Source organism: Euprymna scolopes, chromosome 36 (genome assembly GCF_053919585.1).
Source record: "Euprymna scolopes isolate OS-2025 chromosome 36, ASM5391958v1, whole genome shotgun sequence".
NCBI classification, from domain to species: Eukaryota; Metazoa; Mollusca; class Cephalopoda; order Sepiida; family Sepiolidae; genus Euprymna; species Euprymna scolopes.
Genome location: NC_136517.1, coordinates 81,350,539 through 81,372,560, shown reverse-complemented (window position 1 = coordinate 81,372,560; position 22,022 = coordinate 81,350,539). Strand labels below are relative to the sequence as shown.

At 34.0% G+C, this 22,022-nt stretch overlaps 1 protein-coding gene across 3 annotated transcripts in view; it reads right to left on the bottom strand.

Annotated features, from left to right (window-relative positions):
• Nucleotides 1–22,022, bottom strand: part of LOC145260629 (dynein axonemal heavy chain 12-like) — a 572,171-nt gene that overhangs the window by 361,963 nt on the left and 188,186 nt on the right. For all 3 annotated transcript variants that reach the window (XM_080118949.1, XM_080118950.1, XM_080118948.1), the window contains exons 33-35: nt 16,217–16,405; nt 13,177–13,322; nt 1,692–1,830 (exon numbers count right to left, since the gene is read on the bottom strand). In XM_080118949.1, coding sequence (XP_079975075.1) covers nt 1,692–1,830; nt 13,177–13,322; nt 16,217–16,405 — 474 coding nt within the window. The remainder of the gene's footprint in view (nt 1–1,691; nt 1,831–13,176; nt 13,323–16,216; nt 16,406–22,022) is intronic.

The following is a 22,022-nucleotide window of genomic DNA, read 5'->3' as shown; positions in this document are numbered from 1 at the left end:
ACGCACACACATTCTGACTTATATATATATATAATGGTTGTATTGTTTGGTTTCCTATACATAAATCCACTGAAACCGGTGTGATTATTAAAGAGTGCTCAATGCAGGACAGAGAAGCTATATAGTTTGTTTATTATACAAACATTATTGGTTGCATATGTGCATACATGTTTCAGTGGAGTCTTAATTTAGAGAGACCTACCTCAGACCCACATCAGACCAAAAAGGAAGCTTCTTTTTTCGGTTTGATGAGGTGAGTTTCTCTAAATCAAGATTCCACTGAAACATGTATGCACATATGTAACCAATAATGTTTGTATAATAAAGAGACTATATATATATATGTATATATATATATATATATATATATATATATATTCCACAAAAGTTCTCTATAATTTTGAAATTCAGAAACCTATAGTCAACTGTTGTCCCTTTTATAAGTTTCAGAATATATTATCTTTTAATAATGTATGTTTTTTAATGTTTGTTTCATACATTCAGGGATAATCAACTAATTAAATCAGAGAGTGCATTAACCAACGAGTAGTATTATCAATAATCTGCAAACGACATCTACGCTGGTTCAGACATGCCCGAAGATTAGACCCAGATAGAATTGCCAGACAAGTGCTTAAATAGACCATTGATGGAAAAAGAAGGGGAAGACCAAAAATGAGCTGGAAGCAAACGATTCAGAGAGATTTGATTGTAAAAGGAAGAAGCTAGAGGGATGCTGTGGATCTGGCTTCAGTCGTAAGACATAAGATCTGGAGAAACAAAAAAGGAAAATCAATCTCGGATCTAAATTAAGATTTTAGAACAGCAACGTCTTGGCCGCATTGCTTTACGAAAGTGAAACTTGGCATCTCAAAATTGGCCAAGAGAAGAAGTTAGATGCGTTTAACTCCAAGTGTCTTGGAAAGATACTAAGGATCAAATGGAATGATCGAATTAGAAATCAGAGACCACACTAAACAACAGGATTGCCAAACAAGTGCTTTAATAGACCATTTACTTTGCCTGATGCGGAAGTTCCTAAGTATAAGTAATGTTTGTATATTCTGAGAAAGAATATCTTTTTCATTAACGTGCGAGTAGTTTGATTTGGTACGGCGTATCAACCCTTTTGGGTCATTTAATGCTGAAGCCTAATAATTTAGGAAAAAAAAGATTTTATGCTTTAAGGTGTTTACATCTTCAAATATTTATTCATGGTGTTTAGTATGGTTGCTTTGTTTTTTTACAGGCATATCAAACCTTTTCAAGTTATTTAATGCTGAATCAATAATTTTGGAAAAACGATTTTATATTTATAGTTGTTTATATCTTCAAATATTTATTCATAGTGTTTAGTTTGGTTGTTTTGTTTTACGGCATATCAAGTCTTTCCAGATTCAATCATATTCCGGTCATTTTTATGTTTCAACCTTTATACATCTTCAAATATTTATTCATGGTGTTTGGTTTGGTTGTTTTGTAGAGGAAAATTTTTGTTTGTGGCTTTGCAGAATAAGATTGAGTTTTGCAAAAGGAAAAAAATAACATTGGTGTTTCGTACATTTTAGGTCAGGGGGTTGATACCATTTAGACAGCCTGATCTGGTAGCACTAGTAAAGTGTAAGTTGCAAAGAATACATGAATGTTAATGAAAATTAAATAGGGGGAGGGGGGGGCTAGTGTGTTCTTACTTGAATTTGGTTGGCACCAGTTTGTGCAGAGAAATTCAAAAACGTCGGCAAATATTTATCCTTGCAAATTCCTTTCATACATTTGTCCTGGACGTATGCACTTTTCCCTGTCCCGGTTGGTCCAACAAACAATATTGGTCTGAAAAAGAAACAACAACAAACGAAATTCTTGTTCTATAAAAACCTTAATTGATAGATTCAGCTAAAACCTCAAAGGAAATATTGGCTATTAATTATCAAGCTACAATAATATAAAGCAACACAGGGATAATATATTTTATTTATTTGTTGATTATATACATACATATATATATATATATATATATATATATATATATATATATATATATATATATATATATATATGTATATATGTATGTATATATATGTATGCATATATATATGTATGTAAATATATATATGTATGTATATATATGTATGTATATATATATGTATATATATGTATGCATATATATATGTATATATGTATGTATATATGTATGCATATATATATATATGTATATATATGTATATATATATGTATATATGTATATATATATGTATGTATATATATATATGTATGTATATATATACATATATATATATGTATATATATATGTATGTATATATATATGTATGCATATATATATGTATATATGTATGTATATATGTATATATATGTATGCATATATATGTATATATATGTATATATATGTATATATATATATATACATATATATATATATATATATATATATATATATATATATATATATATATATATATATATGTAGTCTGGGTAGGTTTATCCATTAAAGGCATTGAGTGAAATTTGAAAATCAAATAAGAGACGTGTTACATTTAACACTTTAAAGCCAAATAACAACGCAAATTTGTTTTAACCTTTATAAAATAAACGAATGTTTATAAAGAGAGAGATATATTTCGGAGATATACACTCCTTTTTCAATCTGTATATATATATATATATATATATATATATATATATATATATATATATATATATATATATATATATATATATGAAAGTCTGGGTAGGTTTATCCATTAAAGGTGTGTATATCTCCGAAATATATCTCTCTCTGGAAAAATTGTTATTTGGCTTTAAATTGTTAAATGTAACACGTCTCTTATTTGATTTTCAAATTTCACTCAAGGCCTTTTATGGATAAACCTACCCAGACTTTCAAATCACGCGCGACCACGCGTAATTATCCGGCTACAGAAAAACCACAGCTAACATCAAGTGGACTTAACTTAAAATTCATGACGAATAAGAGGAATATATATATATATATATATATATATATATATATATATATATATATATATATATATATATATATATACAGACTGCAAATACTCCTATTCTCTTTATCTTTCTCTGTATCCTTGTACCTTTCCTTAATACGCTTGTAAACCACCTACTATATGTTTTCCCGTGTCATTCTTGTGAACAACAACGACATCGAAGCAAGCAATTAGTAAAAATATTGCGTCATTCTTTATCTAATAACCGTATTGTAAGCATTATGGGAGAGAATAAACAGATTGTTCAAGAGCTCAGAAAATGAATTGTAAGTCTTCATCAAAGTGGATTGGGATATAGAACAATATCCCAACTGTGAATGTTTTCACTGAATTCTGTTGGAACAATAATTCGGCACCGGAAATTTCACAAATCAACCCTTCCTTTGGCCAGATTAGGTCGTCCTCGAAAAATAACCAAACGTGCTGAAAGGTTATTAACAAGGAAGGTTATGGATTCGCCTAGAATTAGAAAACAGTGAAATTAAAGTTAGCAAGGACACAATTAGTAAAACCCTTCACCTTAAAGACATCTTCTCTAGATCAGCAAGGGAAACTCCCCTTCTTAAGCCAAAACATGTTTGTGCTAGGCTTGATTTTGCAAATGAGTATGCAAACAAGCCTCTAGACTTTTGCCATAACGTGCTTTGGTCAGATGAGACCAAAATTGACTTGTTTGGCACTCCAAAAACACTAAAAGTTTGGAGAAAAAAGGTACTGAATACCAGTCAAAAAACACCATTCACACAGTAAAATTTGGAGGAGGATCTATTATGATCTGGGTTGTTTAATGCAGGAAGTGTAGGAAAAGTGGAAATAATAAAAGGAAAAATGAATGGAGCACTTTATAGGAGTATCTTGGAAAAAGAAACCTTAAAGAAAGTGAAGTTGCTCAAATTGAAATCAAACTGGATCTTTCAACATGATAACGATCCAAAAGACACTGCAAAACTCACACAAAATTGGTTTAATTCAAATAAAGTGAATGTTTTAAAGTGGCCTAGGCAATCTCCCGATCTCAACCCTATAGATAATTTATGGGGAGAATTGAACTTACGGGTCCATAGAAGAGAACCTTCAAATCTGCGAGAATTGGAGAGAATTTGTGTGGAAGAATGGAATAAAATAACACAAGACACATGTAAGAAGTTCGTAGGAGATTACTCAAAACGTCTGCATGTTGTAATCAACAATAATTGTTATGCTACAAAATACTAGATATTATTTTGTAAATGTGTTGGAAACTTTTGCGTTGTTAATTATTGAGTTTTCTTTTCACGTTGTGTTAAATTATTTTTTTTAATTTTTCCCACTGTGCCTATCTTAGTTTCATTACATTTTCTATGTTTATAAAAAAGTTTCATTACCATTTGGAAGCTAGAAATACAAAAAATGACAGTTTCAAATGTGTATTGTAAACTTTTGCGGGGCACTGCATATATATATATATATATATATATATATATATATATATATATATATATATATATATATATGTGTGTGTGTGTGTGTGTGTGTGTGTGTGTGTGTGTGTGTGTGTATGTGTGTGTATTAGCAGGCTGCCTGGTGTTGTCTGGTTGTAAAATACGCATAAATATTATATTTAAGTTCATCATTTTGTATTTATTATTGCAGAGCTAATTCTCAATTGATTATTATATTGTACCCGATATATAGATAGCAATGGTTTCAAAAGTTAAAAAGAAAAACAAATTACTTTGTTGCCATCAGCTGGAATCGAAACCAAAACATTCAGCACTCCAGTTATAGTCGTTATTTACTCCTTCAACCTTCGTTATTACCGTCTGAGTTATCGTAAGGTGAATAAAAAGGCTGAAAATTTAGCGTATTAAAGTTAAAAGTATATATATATATATATATATATATATATATATATATATATATATATATATATATATATATATACGCATGATTAAATGTTAATCGATTGATTTCTACTAAGGTCAGCTGTTTCGTTTCAATATTGACCACTTAGGAGCTATTTTTACCGGCTAAAAACCAATGTGAAAGTGTTCTCTAGGTCCAAATACCTTATATATCAAATATTCAGAGAGAAGTTTGTTAGAGACATTTCACACACACACAGACAAAGTTATTTTATATACATACTAGCAGTTCATCCCGGTTTTGCTCAGGCCCATAACTTTATGTGCATATATATATATATATATATATATATATATATATATATATATATATATATATATATATATATATATTATTATTATTATTATTATTATTATTATTATTATTATTATTATTATTATTATTATTACGAATTCCATTATTATTAATGCAAAATGACAATAATAACAACACATTCGTGAGTTCGTAATAAAAAAAAATAATGATGATAAGACATTCATGAAATACAATGGACATTAAAACATGTAGGCCCTGCGTTCGGTACACCTCGTTGTAATAAAAATATGGGGAGACTCTTTCAAAACCAGAAATATACAATAGACGACGAACAGCGTATGAAAATAACGGAAAACACGACAAGCAATTGTAATATTTTCGAAATTAAATTTTATTATAAAACAATGAACTAACTATGGTAGGGGAGGAATAATGCAATTAAGTGAAAATAAAAAAAGAACAAATTATAAAGATGGGGAGGGGTATCTTTGTATACTATTCGAAGATGCCAACGAGAAATATATCAAAACAAAAAAATGTATCAGTCCAAACGAAACAATGGCAATATGAACTCGTTGACTTAAATATATGAGAGAGAGGTAACTCACGGTTTTTTTTATGTTTCTTTTCTCTTCTATTTTTCTTTTAACTTTTAAAGTGGACTTTAGCCTTCATTTTATTCGTTTCAGGCAATAGTTCACAGCATGCGGTGTTCCTTTATCGTATCCATCCAATGTTTTGGGTTATTCTCGAAATATCACGTCTCCTGTGTTCGAGAAATTAACACCTGGTATTCTGACAACGCCAGCTTGTTCTCCCAAACATTATTTCTTTTCTCTCGCCGTTGATATGGAGCTCCTCCCAGGCATTACTTCGTTTCTTTCGCTGTTGGTGGAGGGGGGTATCCACATCTTCGTTCATCTGTCGCTGGGTGACGCAGTGGAAACTTTTCCACGTGCACACGTTTTGGCGGGCTGGCCAAAAGTCTCCATCCTGTATCAAAAGGTCTCTCTCTCTCTCTCTCTCTCTCTCTCTCTCTCTCTCTCTCTCTCTCTCTCTCTCTCTCTCTCTCTCTCTCTCTCTCGAAACTGCGTTCATTTGCCTCGGTGATAAGAAAATGAAATTAAAAAAAACGATACATTTCTTGTTGGCCCGAAATTAAATATTTCGATTTTTAATTAATTACGTAATCCGAGTCATAGATTACGCCACAATATATATATATATATTATTTTCAGAAGCTTAGATAAGATAAGTCGGTTCCAAACCTGAGATTAGGAAACCGTTTTAGGTCCCAATATCAAGCTCTCTTCAGCCAATCTATCTCATCTGTCTATAACCGGAAGTGGATTGTTCCCACTTCCAGTTATAGACAGATGAGATATATATTATGTGTTACAGCAGATCAGAAAAAAACATTGGTACTATCGGTTTCAAATCCAAAAACAAAAGGGTCCCAGTGTCTGGTCGAATATGTTAGACACTCTTCAGCCTCTGCTCATATCTGTCTCTTAAGCGGAGGCTGAAGATAATTCAACATAGGCGATCAGAGACTGGTCCCATTTGTTTTTGGATTTTAAACTGACATTACTGATATTTTTCCTGATATTATGTAATACATACACACACACACACACACACATATATATATATATATATATATATAGAGAGAGAGAGAGAGAGGGAGATGTCTGTGCGTCCATCCAGGGATATGCCTGTTGAGACCATCACCCCTTCACCAAACCGGTCATGCTAAATGATGCTGCAGACAACATAACGTTCTCCACGGCATATCCAGAAGCTTTCACCTCAGTCACATGTGCTCAGATTGAATTGCACAGGGCACCATTGGTGTAGTTGCCAATTCTGGTGGTTTATGGCACCGAGTTCCTGGGCAATCTGAAGAGCAACTTGACAGTACCAGATAGACTTAAACATAAAACAGGTGTTCTATTGAGTTTAGGTCAGATGAACGTGGAGGAAGGGCAATCAATGGTATTAATTCCTTCATTCTCCAGGAACTGCCTGCATACACTAGTCATGTAAGGTTGGCCATTGTTGTGGACCAGGAGGAACCATGGTTCCACTGTACCAGCATAGGCTCTGACAAAATTGGTCCAAGGATTTCATCCCAATACCTAATAGCAGTTAGTGTGCGATTATCTAACCTGCAAAGGTCTTTGTGTCCATCCAGGGATATGCCTCCCCAGACCATCACTGACTCCCCCTACCAAAACCGGTCATGCCAAATGATATTCCAGGTAACATTACATTCTTTGTGTCATCTTCATACCATTCATGCCTGTTGCCTGTGATCTGATTGACCTGCTCTCATCGGTGAAGAGCATACAGCACTAGTGATATAGTTGCTAGTTTTGGTGGTCTACGCCAAATGCAAATCGAACTCTATGGTGCTGGGTAGTGAGCACAGAGCTCCTTACAGAACGTTTGACCCTCAGACCACCATCATGGAGCCTGTTTTTGATGATTCGGTCAGAAACATTAACACTAGTGGCCTGCTGAAGGTCATTTTGTAGGGCTCTGGCAGGACTCATCCTGTTCTTTCTTGCACAAAGGAACAGATATTGATCCGTCGGCAGGTTTAAGGATCTTCTACGGCCTTGCCCAACTCCCCTGGAATAACTACCTGTTTACTGAAATCTCCATGCTCTCAAGGTGAAGAAACCTTCTTGCAATGTATTAAAAAATGTTCCTTTAATTTTTTGAGCAGTGTGTGTGTGTGTGTGTGTGTATGTGTGTGTGTGTGTGTGTGTGTATGTGTCTGTGTGTGTGTGTGTCTCTCTCTCTCTCTCTCTCTATATATATATATATATATATATATATATATATTAGTGATAGTTAATACTAATAAGGACTAATAGTAATATACTAATAGAATGTTAATACTGATTAGGACTATTTTTGTTAATACTAATTATATATACATATATATAAATATATATATATATATATTTATATATATGTATATATAATTAGTATTTATATATATATATATATATATATATATATTTATATATATATATATATATAAATATATATATATATATATATATAATTAGTATACATATGTATATATATAAATATATATATATATATTTATATATATATATATATATTTATATATATATATATATATAAATTTATATATATATATATATATTTATATATATATATATATATTTATATGTATATATATATAAATATATATATATATATATATAAATATATATATATATATATATACATATATATATATATATATATATATATATATATATATATATATATATATATATATATACATATATATGTATTAGTGTTTGGAGCGATTAATTGGAATCGAAATTGGGAATCTGGAATTGGAAAAATGGAACTTTATCGGATATCTGAATCAATATCAAAATCGGAAAAATTTTAGCCAAATTTCCGATGCAAAAAATGTAATCTTCAATTGCTGATATTTATGATGAAATGACAAATATATATATATATATATATATATATATATATATATATGTATATATATATATATATATGTATATATATATATATATATATATATATATATATATATATATATATATATATATATATATATTACTAAGTGAAATTATATAAACCACACCAAAAACCATAACTGTGAGTTGTCCGATGCATTGAGCTGTGCCCTCAAGCATTGAACCATCCAGATCTGCATTTTGAGGGTGCTGGCAATGGTCCTGTTGCCATAACTTGGATCGGTAGAGAAAATGAGTTTTACAGTGGCGTATCTCCGATCTTGCTCGTTGAACATTGTGTTACTTTCAGACATGATAGAAGGCTCCTATCGCTCTTGGGATTTGTATACAACTGGCCAACTAGTAGATAGTCTGCAACTAAAAAATGAAAACCAGTTTCATCAAACAGAAATGGAATTATGTCGTCTTTTCAAGTGCGACAATTTTATCGTTCCATCTTGTATACTAAATTCCTTATATATTTTATCCAATCAAGCAAACTACTCTGGTATTTTTGCAGAACACAAACACGCTTCTTCTTTACCGAGAAATCATTTTAGAGGTCAAATGGCCACATTCTAGACCAAAGGTCACTCTCACATGTCCGGTGTACCCAACTGCAAACACCTAATCAAATACATAACTGTTTAGTCACTTACGCATCTAACAGCAATGATGGGGACTGGGGATGATATCTGTAACGCTGATAACGTCAGTAATGATAAAGATTGCTGTGATAGTGGTCAAGATGCTGATCATGATAATGGCCACGATTTTTGCAGATGATGATGATGATTTTATCGATTTTGTCTGGTCTGCTGCGCAGAATCAGCGTCAAGTATATACGTATTGGATTTTCCGTTTGTCTTGCAATGGTGCCAAACACTTGTTTTGGCATCGATGGAATATCAGCCGGAAATTTACTGATTATACAAGGATAACACAAGAGAAAAACATCAAAGAGAAAAAGATTCATCCTTTCCGATTCTTTCTTCAGTTTTTTTTTTTTTGTTGTTCGTTGGAAGAACTCAGAAATTAGATCAAACATTCTGGCTGTCATTTGTTTTTTTGTTTTTTTTTTGTTTTTTTGTTTTTTTTTTCAGTTTCGAATAAATATCACAAAAATATGATTCCAGTTAGAAATCAGAGTTAATTCTGTTCATCTTTCTTTATCTTTCCATCCAATATATATAAAGTTATCATGTTTAATTTTGAAATTTACCCCCAAATAGTATCGCATCTGCCACATCGATATTTAATTCTATCTAGCCATTTTATATATTTTATTGCTTCAGTATCCAATAAATAACACAAGAAAATGATTCTAGTTAGAAATCAGAATTGATTCTTTTTCTCCACCTTTTTATCCAATAAATAATTTACACCGAAATAGCATCGCATCTGATATATCGATATTTGATTCTACATAGCCATTTTTGTGCTTTATTTTCTCTTTCAATATCAAAATACCTTTTCTCTACAGTACCAAAATGCCTTTAGCTTTAGTTTGTTTGAAAAATAATTATCCGGCGAGGAAGATTGTTACAACGGCAACAATTTTAAAACCTTTTAATAGGAAAAAGTCGAACAAAAAACGAACTGGCGTCAAACTCAAAACGAGACGGTGTTCCAACAGAAAAAGTAATGTAACAACATTTAAAGCAAGAAAACCACTCACTATACGAGGTGTCTTCAATAAGTTTCCAGACTTTTTTTTTTTTTTGCTAAAATTGTTGTAGACATTCACTATGTTATGCTATACATCTTATGACATGACTGACCAATTTTTATGATTTAAGGTTCAATTGAGCAGTTACGGCAGGAATTGGAATACACCCTACTAAAACCTGATTGTCACAGCTGGTGAATTTCAAAAATGCAATCTGAACGTGAGGACACTTTAGAAGAACGATATGCAATAAAATTCTGTTTTAAACTTGGAAAAATCCCACAGAAACGTATGGAATACTTCAGACTGCTTTAAGACCTTATTGCATGAATCGAGCATCAGTTTTTGAGTGGCATAAAAGAGATGGGGAATACAGAAAGTCTGTGAGGGATGATGAGAGGTGTGGGATGAGTAATAAAATCAGAACACAAGAGTTGATTGGCCAAATAAAGAATTTAATGAATAAGGACCATCCTGTGTCTACAGAGATATAAGTGCACTGTTTGATGTCAGTGTGGAAACCATACAGAGGAACTGAAGATGCGGAAAATTTGCGCAAATGCATCAGTCCACAACTCCATCTTTGTCACAGACTATTTGACCAAGATGGGCATTAAGACAGTTTCACACTCTCCCTACAGTCCAGACATTGCTCCACGTGATTTTTGGTTATTCCCTAAGCTCAAGGAAAACCTTAGAGACTTTCTTTAGGAGGCAACAGAAGAGATGAAGGAGGCTGTGATGAGAGTTATTGACATGCTCACACAAACTAGGGCCTTCCAGAAGTTGTTGGAACGGCACAAGTGCATTGCAGCTGGAGGAGATTACTTTGAAGGGGACTAGAGTTTCATGTGTGTACACTATCAATAAAAGTGCCCATACGAAAAAAGTCTGGAAACTTATTGAAGGCACATCGTATGTTTATTTTTAGCCAAAATGTTTTTACAAAAAAAAATGAAACAATTGTTGTAATTTTATTTAATTTTTTTTATGAGAAAATTAAATTAAAGTTTTCTTTGCAGCACTAAAAGACTAAAATTTAAGTTTTAATCGAGTTGTTTGTTTGTTTGTTTGTTGTATGGCATTTGTCCCTAAGTGAGTTGAACCAGCTTCCTCCAAGGGAGGAAGCGTCAAGGTAATATTAAATTCACAGGCGGCCCCAGTCATCTGTATATCCCGGTCAGGAGAGATGATAATGTTAGGTTTTTGCAGTTCTTGCGCGGAGGTGTTGAGGTAATTGAAGTGTGCTACTGATCGATCAATCAATTAATCAATCAATTAATCAATCAATCAATCAATCACCATCATCATCGTCAGATTAATGTTGATTTTACATGCTGTCACGTGTTGGACCTCTTCTAGAAACTGACTTCCAAACCAAACTATCTTAGGTCAGGTCTTTATATATCCCTCTCTTTTTCTCCCGTCAATCTTTATCACTTCCTCCCATGTTTTACTTGGTCTTCCCCCACCAACTGACCCTGATATCCCAATTGTTCTATATCTACTAAACCAGAAACAGCAACGGGTCGATATAGCATTGGATATAACCAATTGGCATGAGTCTCTTCTCGGTCGTCGAGTCTTCGTTGCATTGTTACAGGACACATTTCTACCGTCTGCATTAAATGGCAGGAATTGCATTCTGAAATTTAATGCTTGTATAAGACAGCGAACAAAGGCATTTTTTATAAAAATAAAATTCTTTTATTTAACATTGGAGGAGCATAATTAAATCAGTGATTGTAGACACATTCGTCGCGGACGACACAAACTGTATGCGTCTGCCGGGCACAAGATTCAAGCTTTGACTGTTTAAAACAACATAATTATAAATCAATTCTCCTCTCTTTCAAAGAAGAAAGAGAGTGAAAATCAGAAAGAAAGAGAGAGAGAAAGACACAGAGAGAGAGAGAAAGAGAGAGAAATGTACATAACACTTGAACCTTGTTAGTTTTTGTAGGCCTTGATGACGAGTTCTTTTAGGTTTGATCTTTCAAATTCTGGGGTTTCAGATCGTTATGACACAACCGAGTTTCGTAAACAACTGTCAGTCAAACCTGGTTGATATATGGCGAAATTTTGAAAATTACACAACACCTGCATGACATGGAACGCTTCCCCACAAGTACAAAACTACTTGTGCACAAAATTAATTAATGTAGAAACACCTAGCTCCCCCAAAAGGGAACCTCTTCATTGTGCTTCACATGGTTCGAGCGTAACGGCCACATTACACGCATACTTAACAGATTCTTCCATTGACAACAATTGCAGAGTTATACCACCGATCAAGGAAAAACAAAGTGACGGGGGGGGGGCAAAAAAAAGAATTCGAAAGATCGTGTTCTTGTTCTGTCAGCCATAACTGGATAGAGGTACATAGTAATTTGCAATTGTATTTTTTCGGTCGCCCACACTGAGAATTGAACTTTCAATCTTCAGAAGAAGATCACTTTTACAATTGATTTTTTCAAGTACTCTAACCACTGCGCTAGGGTTCCTTGTGCAAGGACCCGTGTCACAGTGGTTAGAGTAATTAGTCGGAGTTTACATCGACTGAAACGTTATGAAAACGACTCTCAAGGTGAGAACGAAAGTCTGATAAATCCAAATAATACAAATAACCAATCTTCATTTCAAAAATTCAAAACGTAATTGCAATAAACTGTAACCTTCTATAAAAAACAAATGCTTCGGTTTTGATTTTGATCTTTGCCGCAACATCTTTTCGATTTGAGGAGCAGAAAAAGACAGGGGACAACGTGACATATGGTCCCTCAGGTTAATATGAACTTCGACCTACCTGTTGTGCTCTATGCAAATATCCAGCAAGAAACTGTAGCGTGCAGTATCAATAGTTGGCACCAAGATTTGACGGATATTCTTCTCTTTGTTGTCTCCGAGTTTAATCATATCTGTCCATGGTCTCCACTGTCCACGGGCCTTTTGCTAAGGAGAGGAAGGAAACAAAGACAACACATCATCATCATCATCATCATCATAATGGTAAAAAAATAGGCAACATAAAATGGAATAAGTACATAGAAGATGCTGCTAAGTTTACTGCAAAGTAGGTGGGCTCTCTCTACTGCCAGAACCTTACATCTCTATAAACATTGGCAAGTAGAAAGTTAATTTTGTGTTTACAGTCTTGTAACTCTCTCTACTTCCTTATTTAGTCCTCACATTCCATGAGCGATGTTTCTGAAAAAGGAGGAAGAATTGTTGTTTTCTACGTCTGAATCTCTTCATATAATTCTTATCGTAGGCTAGATTTTGAACTTGAAGTGGTATTATTTAGTCCCTTGCATTAAGTGGCTTCATGCCTTGTCTGGTGTGATTCATGTTTAAAAAAGTCTCCATTCGCCCGAGTTTGACATATTTTTACTACATCTGGGTTGTTGCAACAACTACTAGCTTCTCTCTGTTTAGCAGAGTAAAAAATAGAATTTCAAACTTAATAGTTACCGCATTGTCTTCCAAGCTCCATCCCCTGTTGCATCATCACAATATGGCATCCTTGTGCCTGTCTTATAAGTACTGCTTCAAAGAACTTACTAAATATATACTTGCTTAATGTAAATACTAGTAATGGAACGATTCCAATATTACTCCTGATTCCGATACCATTACCAATTCCGTACTAAATTCCCAATTCAATATAAGTACCGATTCTGATTCTTTATAAATCTCTAAATATTTAACTACAGAGTTGTTATTTTATTACCATAAATACACATGTTAAATATGCATATATTTTCTCAAATATCAAAATACATTTGTTGGGGATGATCTATCGATTTTAGTTTTACTGAACGCTTAAAATCAATAAAGATCATTATTACTATAAGCAGTAGAATGTTTGGCTTTAAACAAAATCAAATAAAAAAAGCCAATCAAAAGAATCGTTTTTGGCATCAGAAAATAGGCACAATTTTTTCGGATTCTGGTACCGATTCCAATACCCCCAAAAGTTCCAATTTTTCTGATTCCCTATTCTTGATTCTGATTAATCGTCCCAAGACTAACCTTAACTCTAACCTAATCAACCACACTGGCAGTAAGAGACTGCCTTTTATTGTGGAGGTCCCCAAATGACAAAGGATTTTCTACTATAATAATTTTTTTCCTCAGACTGCTTCTCTCTTTTTTTTATATAGAAATCGTTCCAGACAAAGCATGAAGCCACTTGATGTAAGGAGCTAAAAAGCAAATACTACTTCAAGGTCAAAAACTAGCCAACAATACATGTCAAACGGATAGATTCTGACACAGCAAACAGCAATTCTTCCTCCTTTGTCAGAAACGTTGCTCATGTGGAATGTGAGAACTAATGGAAAATGGGAGTTATGAGGCTGCCAAAATTAAACCCAAGATTTCTACTATCCTTTGAAATTCCTCTGAACGTATATACCATACACTGGACTAAGCAGAGGAGGGTAGATATATCTAAAGTCCTAGATATATCTAAAGCTTTTGACAGGGTTTGGCACAATAGTCTTCTCAGGAAAATTAGATCATACGAATACTAGACGAATACTTAACATAATTACATCCTTCTTAAATAAAAGAAGAATCCAGGTTGTCCTCGACAGTCATACACCTAACAATATGATATAAATGCGGGTGTATCTTAGAGGTTTATCCTGTGACCTTTATTATTCCTAATATTCATAACTGACTTCCCTGATAAAATTGTCTCTGGGATGGGTATATTTGCTGATGACACCACGCTCTATAACAGGCACAAGGGGGAAACAAATGAACACATATCTAAGGAAATGACAGAAACACTAGAGGAAAACCTCCAATCTGATGGATGGTCACATTCAATGCTGCCAAGACTAAGCTTGTCTCCTTTATAATTGCAAAAAACCTTCTCAACCACCAATAGCTATAACTAAAGATACATTACCTGAAACTACTTCACTTAAACTCCTCTGCTTAAAGTCCACCGGGAAAATGTGTTGGAACAGATACATTGAGAGCATTGCCATGGCCACTGCAAGGAAGGTGGGCTCTCTCTACCATGCTAGAAAGTTACTTACGCCTGAAAGTATCCTGTACCTCTATAAGGCCACCATTCGCCCATGTATGGAGTATTGTTGTCATATTTGGGCTGGTGCATCTGCTACTAATCTCTCACTCCTGGACAGGGTTCAAAAGAAAGTCGCCAACCTGATAAGTCCTGAACTGTCATCTAGGCTTCAACCTCTGTCCCATTGACGAAATGTTGCATCTCTCTGCCTGTTTTACAAGTATTTTAATGGTGGATGCTCTGACGAACTACAAGCCCTTGTACCCCCTCGACATAAATACTCTTGACAAATCCGAAAAGCAGCAAAGTTCCACACCTACACAGTAGCGATCCCTAGATGTAAGAAAGCCTTCTGCTCTAATAGTTTCTTCCCAAAACTACTAGACTTTAGAATTCCCTTCTGAGTTCCTGCTTCCCCAACTGTACTGACATGCAGAAGTTCAAGTGTAATGTGAACAGACATCTTGCTGTTCAACTCCCTATATAGTATCCCTGCAACTTATATCCCTGATAGTAGCCTCCTTCATCAAAGTCGCACTGCGCCTTGTTTGGGATGTAAATGTAAAAAAAAAAATATTTTTAATTCCCTTACAGCTCTGTTTCCCAATCATACCAACAAGCAGAAATCTAAATGTTATCTGAACAAATATCTTACTGTTAAACTTCTTACCAAAGTTAACTCCGCCCCCCTACAAATATGAACCTCATCAAAGTAGCCCTTTATGCTTCAATGGCTTTATACCATATTTAAAGTTGAAGAAAAATAAAAAAAAAATTTAAAAAAGTAAATAAACCAATCTCTTACCTCATACCAAAAGTCATAAACACTTTGGTTGTCAGGAAATGGCACTTCAAGTTTCGAAACGATCTTTGGTACTGGGAATTCCTCATTTTTCCCCATATAAAGCTCCCGGAAAAACACATCAAATGCGTTCCGTCCATCAACGTCCACTACAGCCGCAATCGACCAGGGGATTGAAAATAAAATGGCCGCCTGATTTTCGAGAGAACATTTTAAAAAAACCTTAAATAAATATATAATATAGGGTTTTCAAAAAGCCGTCATCTATTTACACATTTTAATAACATCAAAGCTACATTTCTGATGATAACAAATTTATGCACAATGAATGTTTTTACAAGGTGCCTTCAATAAGTTTACAGACTTTTTCGCATCGGTACTTTTATTGATAGTAAACACATGAAACTCTAGACACCTTCGAAGTAATCTCCCCCGGATGCAATGCACTTGTTGTAGCTTTCCAACAACTTCTGGAAGCCCCCATGGAAGTCTTCTTGTAGGAACGTGGCAATGACCCTCGTCACAGCCTCTGTCATCTCCTCAATTATGTTATAAGCCTGTAATGTTTTCATTTAGCTTCAGGAATAACCAAAAGTCATGGCAAACAAAGTCTGCAACACAGGGAGGGTGACGAACTGTCTTGCAGCTAATCTTAGTCAAATAGTTTGATCTTCTCTGAACACTCTTGGGACAAACTTTGTGGGCAAATCTTCCACATTTTCAGTTTCATGATTAATTGTGTATACAGTTTCCACACTGACATCAAACTGGGCACTTATTGTCTCTATAAACACACAACTGTCCTTATCCGTGAAATTCTTTATTTGGCCAATCGATTCTGATGTTCTAACTTCCTTACTCAACCCACACCTGTAATTATCCTTTACGAACTACCTGCCCTCCTTGAATCCCTTATGCCACTCAAAAACTGATGCTAGATTCATGCAAGATAGTTCCAAAAGCGATCTGAAGCATTCCATACGTTTCTGTAGCATTTTTTTTTTTCCAAGTTTAAAAAAGAATTTTATTGCATATCGTTCTTTTTTCCTGATTCACGTCCCGATTGAAATGCACCAGCTGTGACAATCAGGCTTTAGTAGGGAATATTCTAATTACTGTTGTAGCTGTTTGTTTGAACCTGAAATCATGAAAATTGGTCAGTCATCTCATAAGATTTATAGCAATAACATACTGAATTTTCAAGAGTCTACGACAATTTTAATTGCCTGTATGGTAGCAAAACTTATTGCAATCACCTTGTATTTTAAAAATTATTGTCATTTAACCTAATGTACCGTACTTGCCACACATTTCTATCAATAAATGAGTAATAATTATTTAATTACTAGCGGGGGTACCCGGCGTTGCCCGAGTGTTTGTTTCCGGGACGGAGGGGGGGAGTTTTAAAAAAATGTTATGGTAGGTAAGTAGGAAGGATCAAACCCAGAGTCATGAGTAAAAGTAGGAAAACAAAGTGAAAAAAAAAAAAACATCTGCAACGTTAACAGTTCGGTCACCAAGAAAAGTCCATTCCAGTTGTTTAGGAAAAAAAAAAAAAAAAAAAAAAAAACCGACTACGGTAGGTCGGCGCGAACGTGAAAATATAATGTGAATTGTCCAGCACGCTAACCACTACGCCACAGAGCACTGCAGCTTAGTTTAGTGATTTTAAATAACTTCACATAAAAGAACTACGAAGCCAAACTGGTGTTCTCTTCTCAACAGTTCCTTGTGAACGATCCCCAAACGGTGTTAAGTGGTGGCAGGGGGAGGAGGAATTTATGAGAGAGAAAATATTTTACCACTTCCATTGATCTTAACCGATTTTGGCCGTGACTTCTCAGCAGAAAAAGTATAGAAATCTAAGATTATCGAGGAATTTGAGAAATAATAAGCCTATAACACACCTCAGATATTGTTCTGCCGTTTGTGCATATTATATTTGCATGAAATATCTTGATTTTTAATCCTATTAAGGTCAAAATCAGACGGGAAAAAATGAGTTCATTTTATTTATATAGAGATAATTCTAAAGCCCTTTTTACGAACATTCGAGTATGGGCACTGTCTGTGGAATTATAATAACTAAGGCAATCAACTAGCGTTCATGCAATGTTCACGACTTTTGCTCGTTCGAACACTTTAGATTGTTTAATATATTCACCCGAATTTGATGTTTAATAGTTCTTAATTCCCTTCATTCTGGTGGCAATTGTTTGGCGGTTTTGAAGTAGAAGTTTGGCAAATAGAGCAAAAGGTAGCTTTGTGGCTTTGCTTGATCTCATGATCGGCAGGAATTGTCATCCCTACACCGATGATTGCGGAAGCATGAAACATAGTGTCTGCAGGTATAAACAATAATTATTATGTAATTATAATTATCAAGCTCCTTTAAGAATACTTAAGGATGAGCACTGTCAATGGAATTATAACTAAGGCGGTCAACTAGCATCGATGCAATGTTCACGACTTTTCCCGTGTGAACACTCCAGATTGTCATTGTATTTGCTTGAATCCGACGTTTAATAGTTCTTAATTTCCTTCATTCCTGGGGAAATTTTTTTATGGCCCTGAGGTAGAGGCTTGGCACATAAAGCAAAAGGTAGCTTCGTGGCTTGGTTTGAATCTTCTGGACGGCAGGAATAGTCACCCCCTCCTTACACTGATGATTTCGTAAGCATGAAACACTAGTGTCTGTAGGTATAAAGAATATATATATATATATATATATATATATATATATATATATATATATATATATATATATATATATATATAATGTATGTTTCTTTAGAAATGGCGAATTTTAAATTAAAATAAATCACAGGAAAATATTTTTATTATACAAATATGTGATTTATTTCAAATATTAATTTTTAGAATTCAAATTTAAAATACAATTTCAAACATATACCCCACAGCTTACACTTATATGGCATAATCTAGAGGTCTAATTTTCACAAACTCTACACATTAAATCAGGATGAATTTCGACAATAATGTGTCGAATGTTGTCTTACAAGTGATCTATTGTGTCTTATTTATCAGTGTAGACAAGGGACTTTAGATATCCCCAAAGACAATAATCTAATGGTGTTAAATGTCATGAACGAGGTGGCTAGTTAATAGGTCCATTTCGTGAAATTATTCGTTCATCAAATGTTTCTCTCAGTAAATTGATCGTATCATTTGCAAATTTGCAAATGTTGCTTGGGTGTCAGTCTATTAATGATGAATTGCCAAACCAAGCTGAACTTAAAATAACCGATAGCTGTCAAATATGTAATTAAAGAAAATAGAGTTGTCAATTTAAAATTTGCCGCCTCTAAAAAAGCATCCCATATAGTAAAAATATTAATGTCATTCAACCTAATGTCCTGTACTTGCCACAAGTTTCAGTAAACGCCCCATAAATGCTTGCATCACATTTTTCAAAATTTCGGGAGTTATTCTCGCTTGCTCTTTAATAAATGACTGTGGTTGATTAATTGTTTGCAAATTGTAGGGTACTTCTATAACACTAAAACCCTCTCCTGTCTGGGGCTGGGGCCGCATCCGTTGCTAACCTGGTTCACGGGAGCATACTTGTGATGTACTCTTGGCCGTGTTCATCACTCCCCGCTCGCAGGACCATAGATGCAACCTAGCAGGGCTACATTCTTACTTGTCTAGTGGTGGACTCCTCAAGGGTGATCAGACTCTCAGTGGTCACTGGAAAATATCTCTCTGCTGCTCAGGGCACGCAAAATGTGCATGATCCTAAGTCTGTGTGGCAATATTGTCGATTTCGGCCGTCATCCTGGCTTCATGCTGGATCCAGTCTATCTCTTTCATCATCTGACGTCAGAGCATACCTGAAATAAACTGTATCCTCATTCAAGCCGGCAATCGAGAAACAAAGAAAAACTCTGGGTCATTTTTATATAACGAAACAAAATAATTATTTATAAATCATTTTACACTTGTTTAAAGTCGAGTTCTTTGATCCGAGCTTCGTGATGTAGGTTGTATAACTTAAGTTCATCTAGTTAATTTCCCAGCTAAGAACAAGAGATTTTCAACTTAGCTCTTATGAGGGTTTCGCCCCCTCCCCAGGCGGGGCAAGGGCGATGTGCACGTCCCAATGCCAGCCAGCAAAAAGACTCTAATTCTAAAAAGCCAATCGTTTTTATAAAACTAGCCTCTTCCCCCCCTCTGTCATATTGAAGATTACTTTTCTTTTTTTTTTCCTTTGAACCTCTTTTTTTCTCTATTCCATTATCTTATTTTCTTTTCATTTTCTCTTTTCTTGTGAACCTCTTCTTTCTCTTTCGTGACCATATCTCTCCATAGGTTCAATTTATTTATTTATCTGTCCAACTTACTTATCACTGGCTTGGTGGCCTGGTAGTAAAATACAACAGGTGGACCCAAATCACAACATCTCCCAGACACCAAAGCAGACATTTTGAACCCAAGTCATTGTTTCCATAATATTTGAATTGTTTTTCAAAACTCAACCAGAAAACGATCCTGTATTGTTTTTCTGCCAAACTCAAGAATCTCATTATCATATTTATTTATTTTTTTTTTTTTTTTCCATTGAAATATTTTATTTCTTATGGACATTTTTGCCTCTTCTTATCGCCACATAAGTACAAAATGAAAATTAAACCCGCCTAAAGAACAATTATTATCTATTATATTTTCTTTCTCTTGATAAAATCCCAGGGACATTTTTCTTTTTTTCTTGATCAAATATCACACCCCCCTCTCCTACCTTCTCTTCCTCTATTTGACAAGCAAGACCATCTGGTATCGCCAGGGATCTTGCTACACTACTACATTTTCAATCCCGTTTTTCCATTAATCTCACTCTGCAATGCATGGCAGACAATGCAAACTTCCCCAGAAAATGCCGATTAAGCTTATCCAAAGAGAAACCGAATCGTTAAAAGAGATGTGAGAGAGCAGACGACTCCAAATTTGAAGAAAAAAAAAGAAAGGGAAGAATTCTGTTGCGTTTCAAAAGATCCATTGCAAAAAAAAAAACAAAAAAAAACTGGTGTTTATTCTTGGGATAATTAAATAATTCTAGGCTGGAAGCTATCGTGAAGTCGCCAGAAACGGTCATTGCATTCTGAAGAAATTTTTGCATAAAAAGCATTAAACAAAAATTTGCTGTCATTGTCGGCTGCTTACAAAAACAAAACTTTTTTTGAGGAAAAAGAATTTGGTTCATAAAAAAAAAAATGTCGAAAATTGTAACAAATACCAAAAGATACCTTTTACGAAAAATGTATAAATTCATAAAAGAAAAACATTATTTGTTTTTTGTTCCTTACAACCAAAAGAAATAATTATTTATTAATTCAAAGAAAAAAAAACTTTTCATACAAAAAAAAAAATGGTATTTTTTTAGTTTACCGACTCTTCGGCATTCACCTTTAATTTGTCGACTTTTATAAGATTTCGTGTACGTTGAGAACGAATATCGCATTCATATTTTTCGCAAACAGGTAGTTATCCATATTTGAAAACATTCAGTACTCAATGTAATCACTATTGTTTTTGCTGGCGGCAATCTTGTTTCACAATTAGGAAAAAAAACAAAAAACAAAAGAGCCAAATGGAGCTAAAGGTGCCAAAACATGACCCCAAAATCATTTTTCGGCTTCAAGGCCGAAAATACAACCCCCCCCCCACCCTTCCGGATATTTTTTCCGCTTCCTGATATCGAAACGGACAATCTTTTTTTCACTTTCTTAATTACATTATTTTTTTCACTTTCTAAATTATATTCATTTTTTTACTTTCTTACTAAACTGCA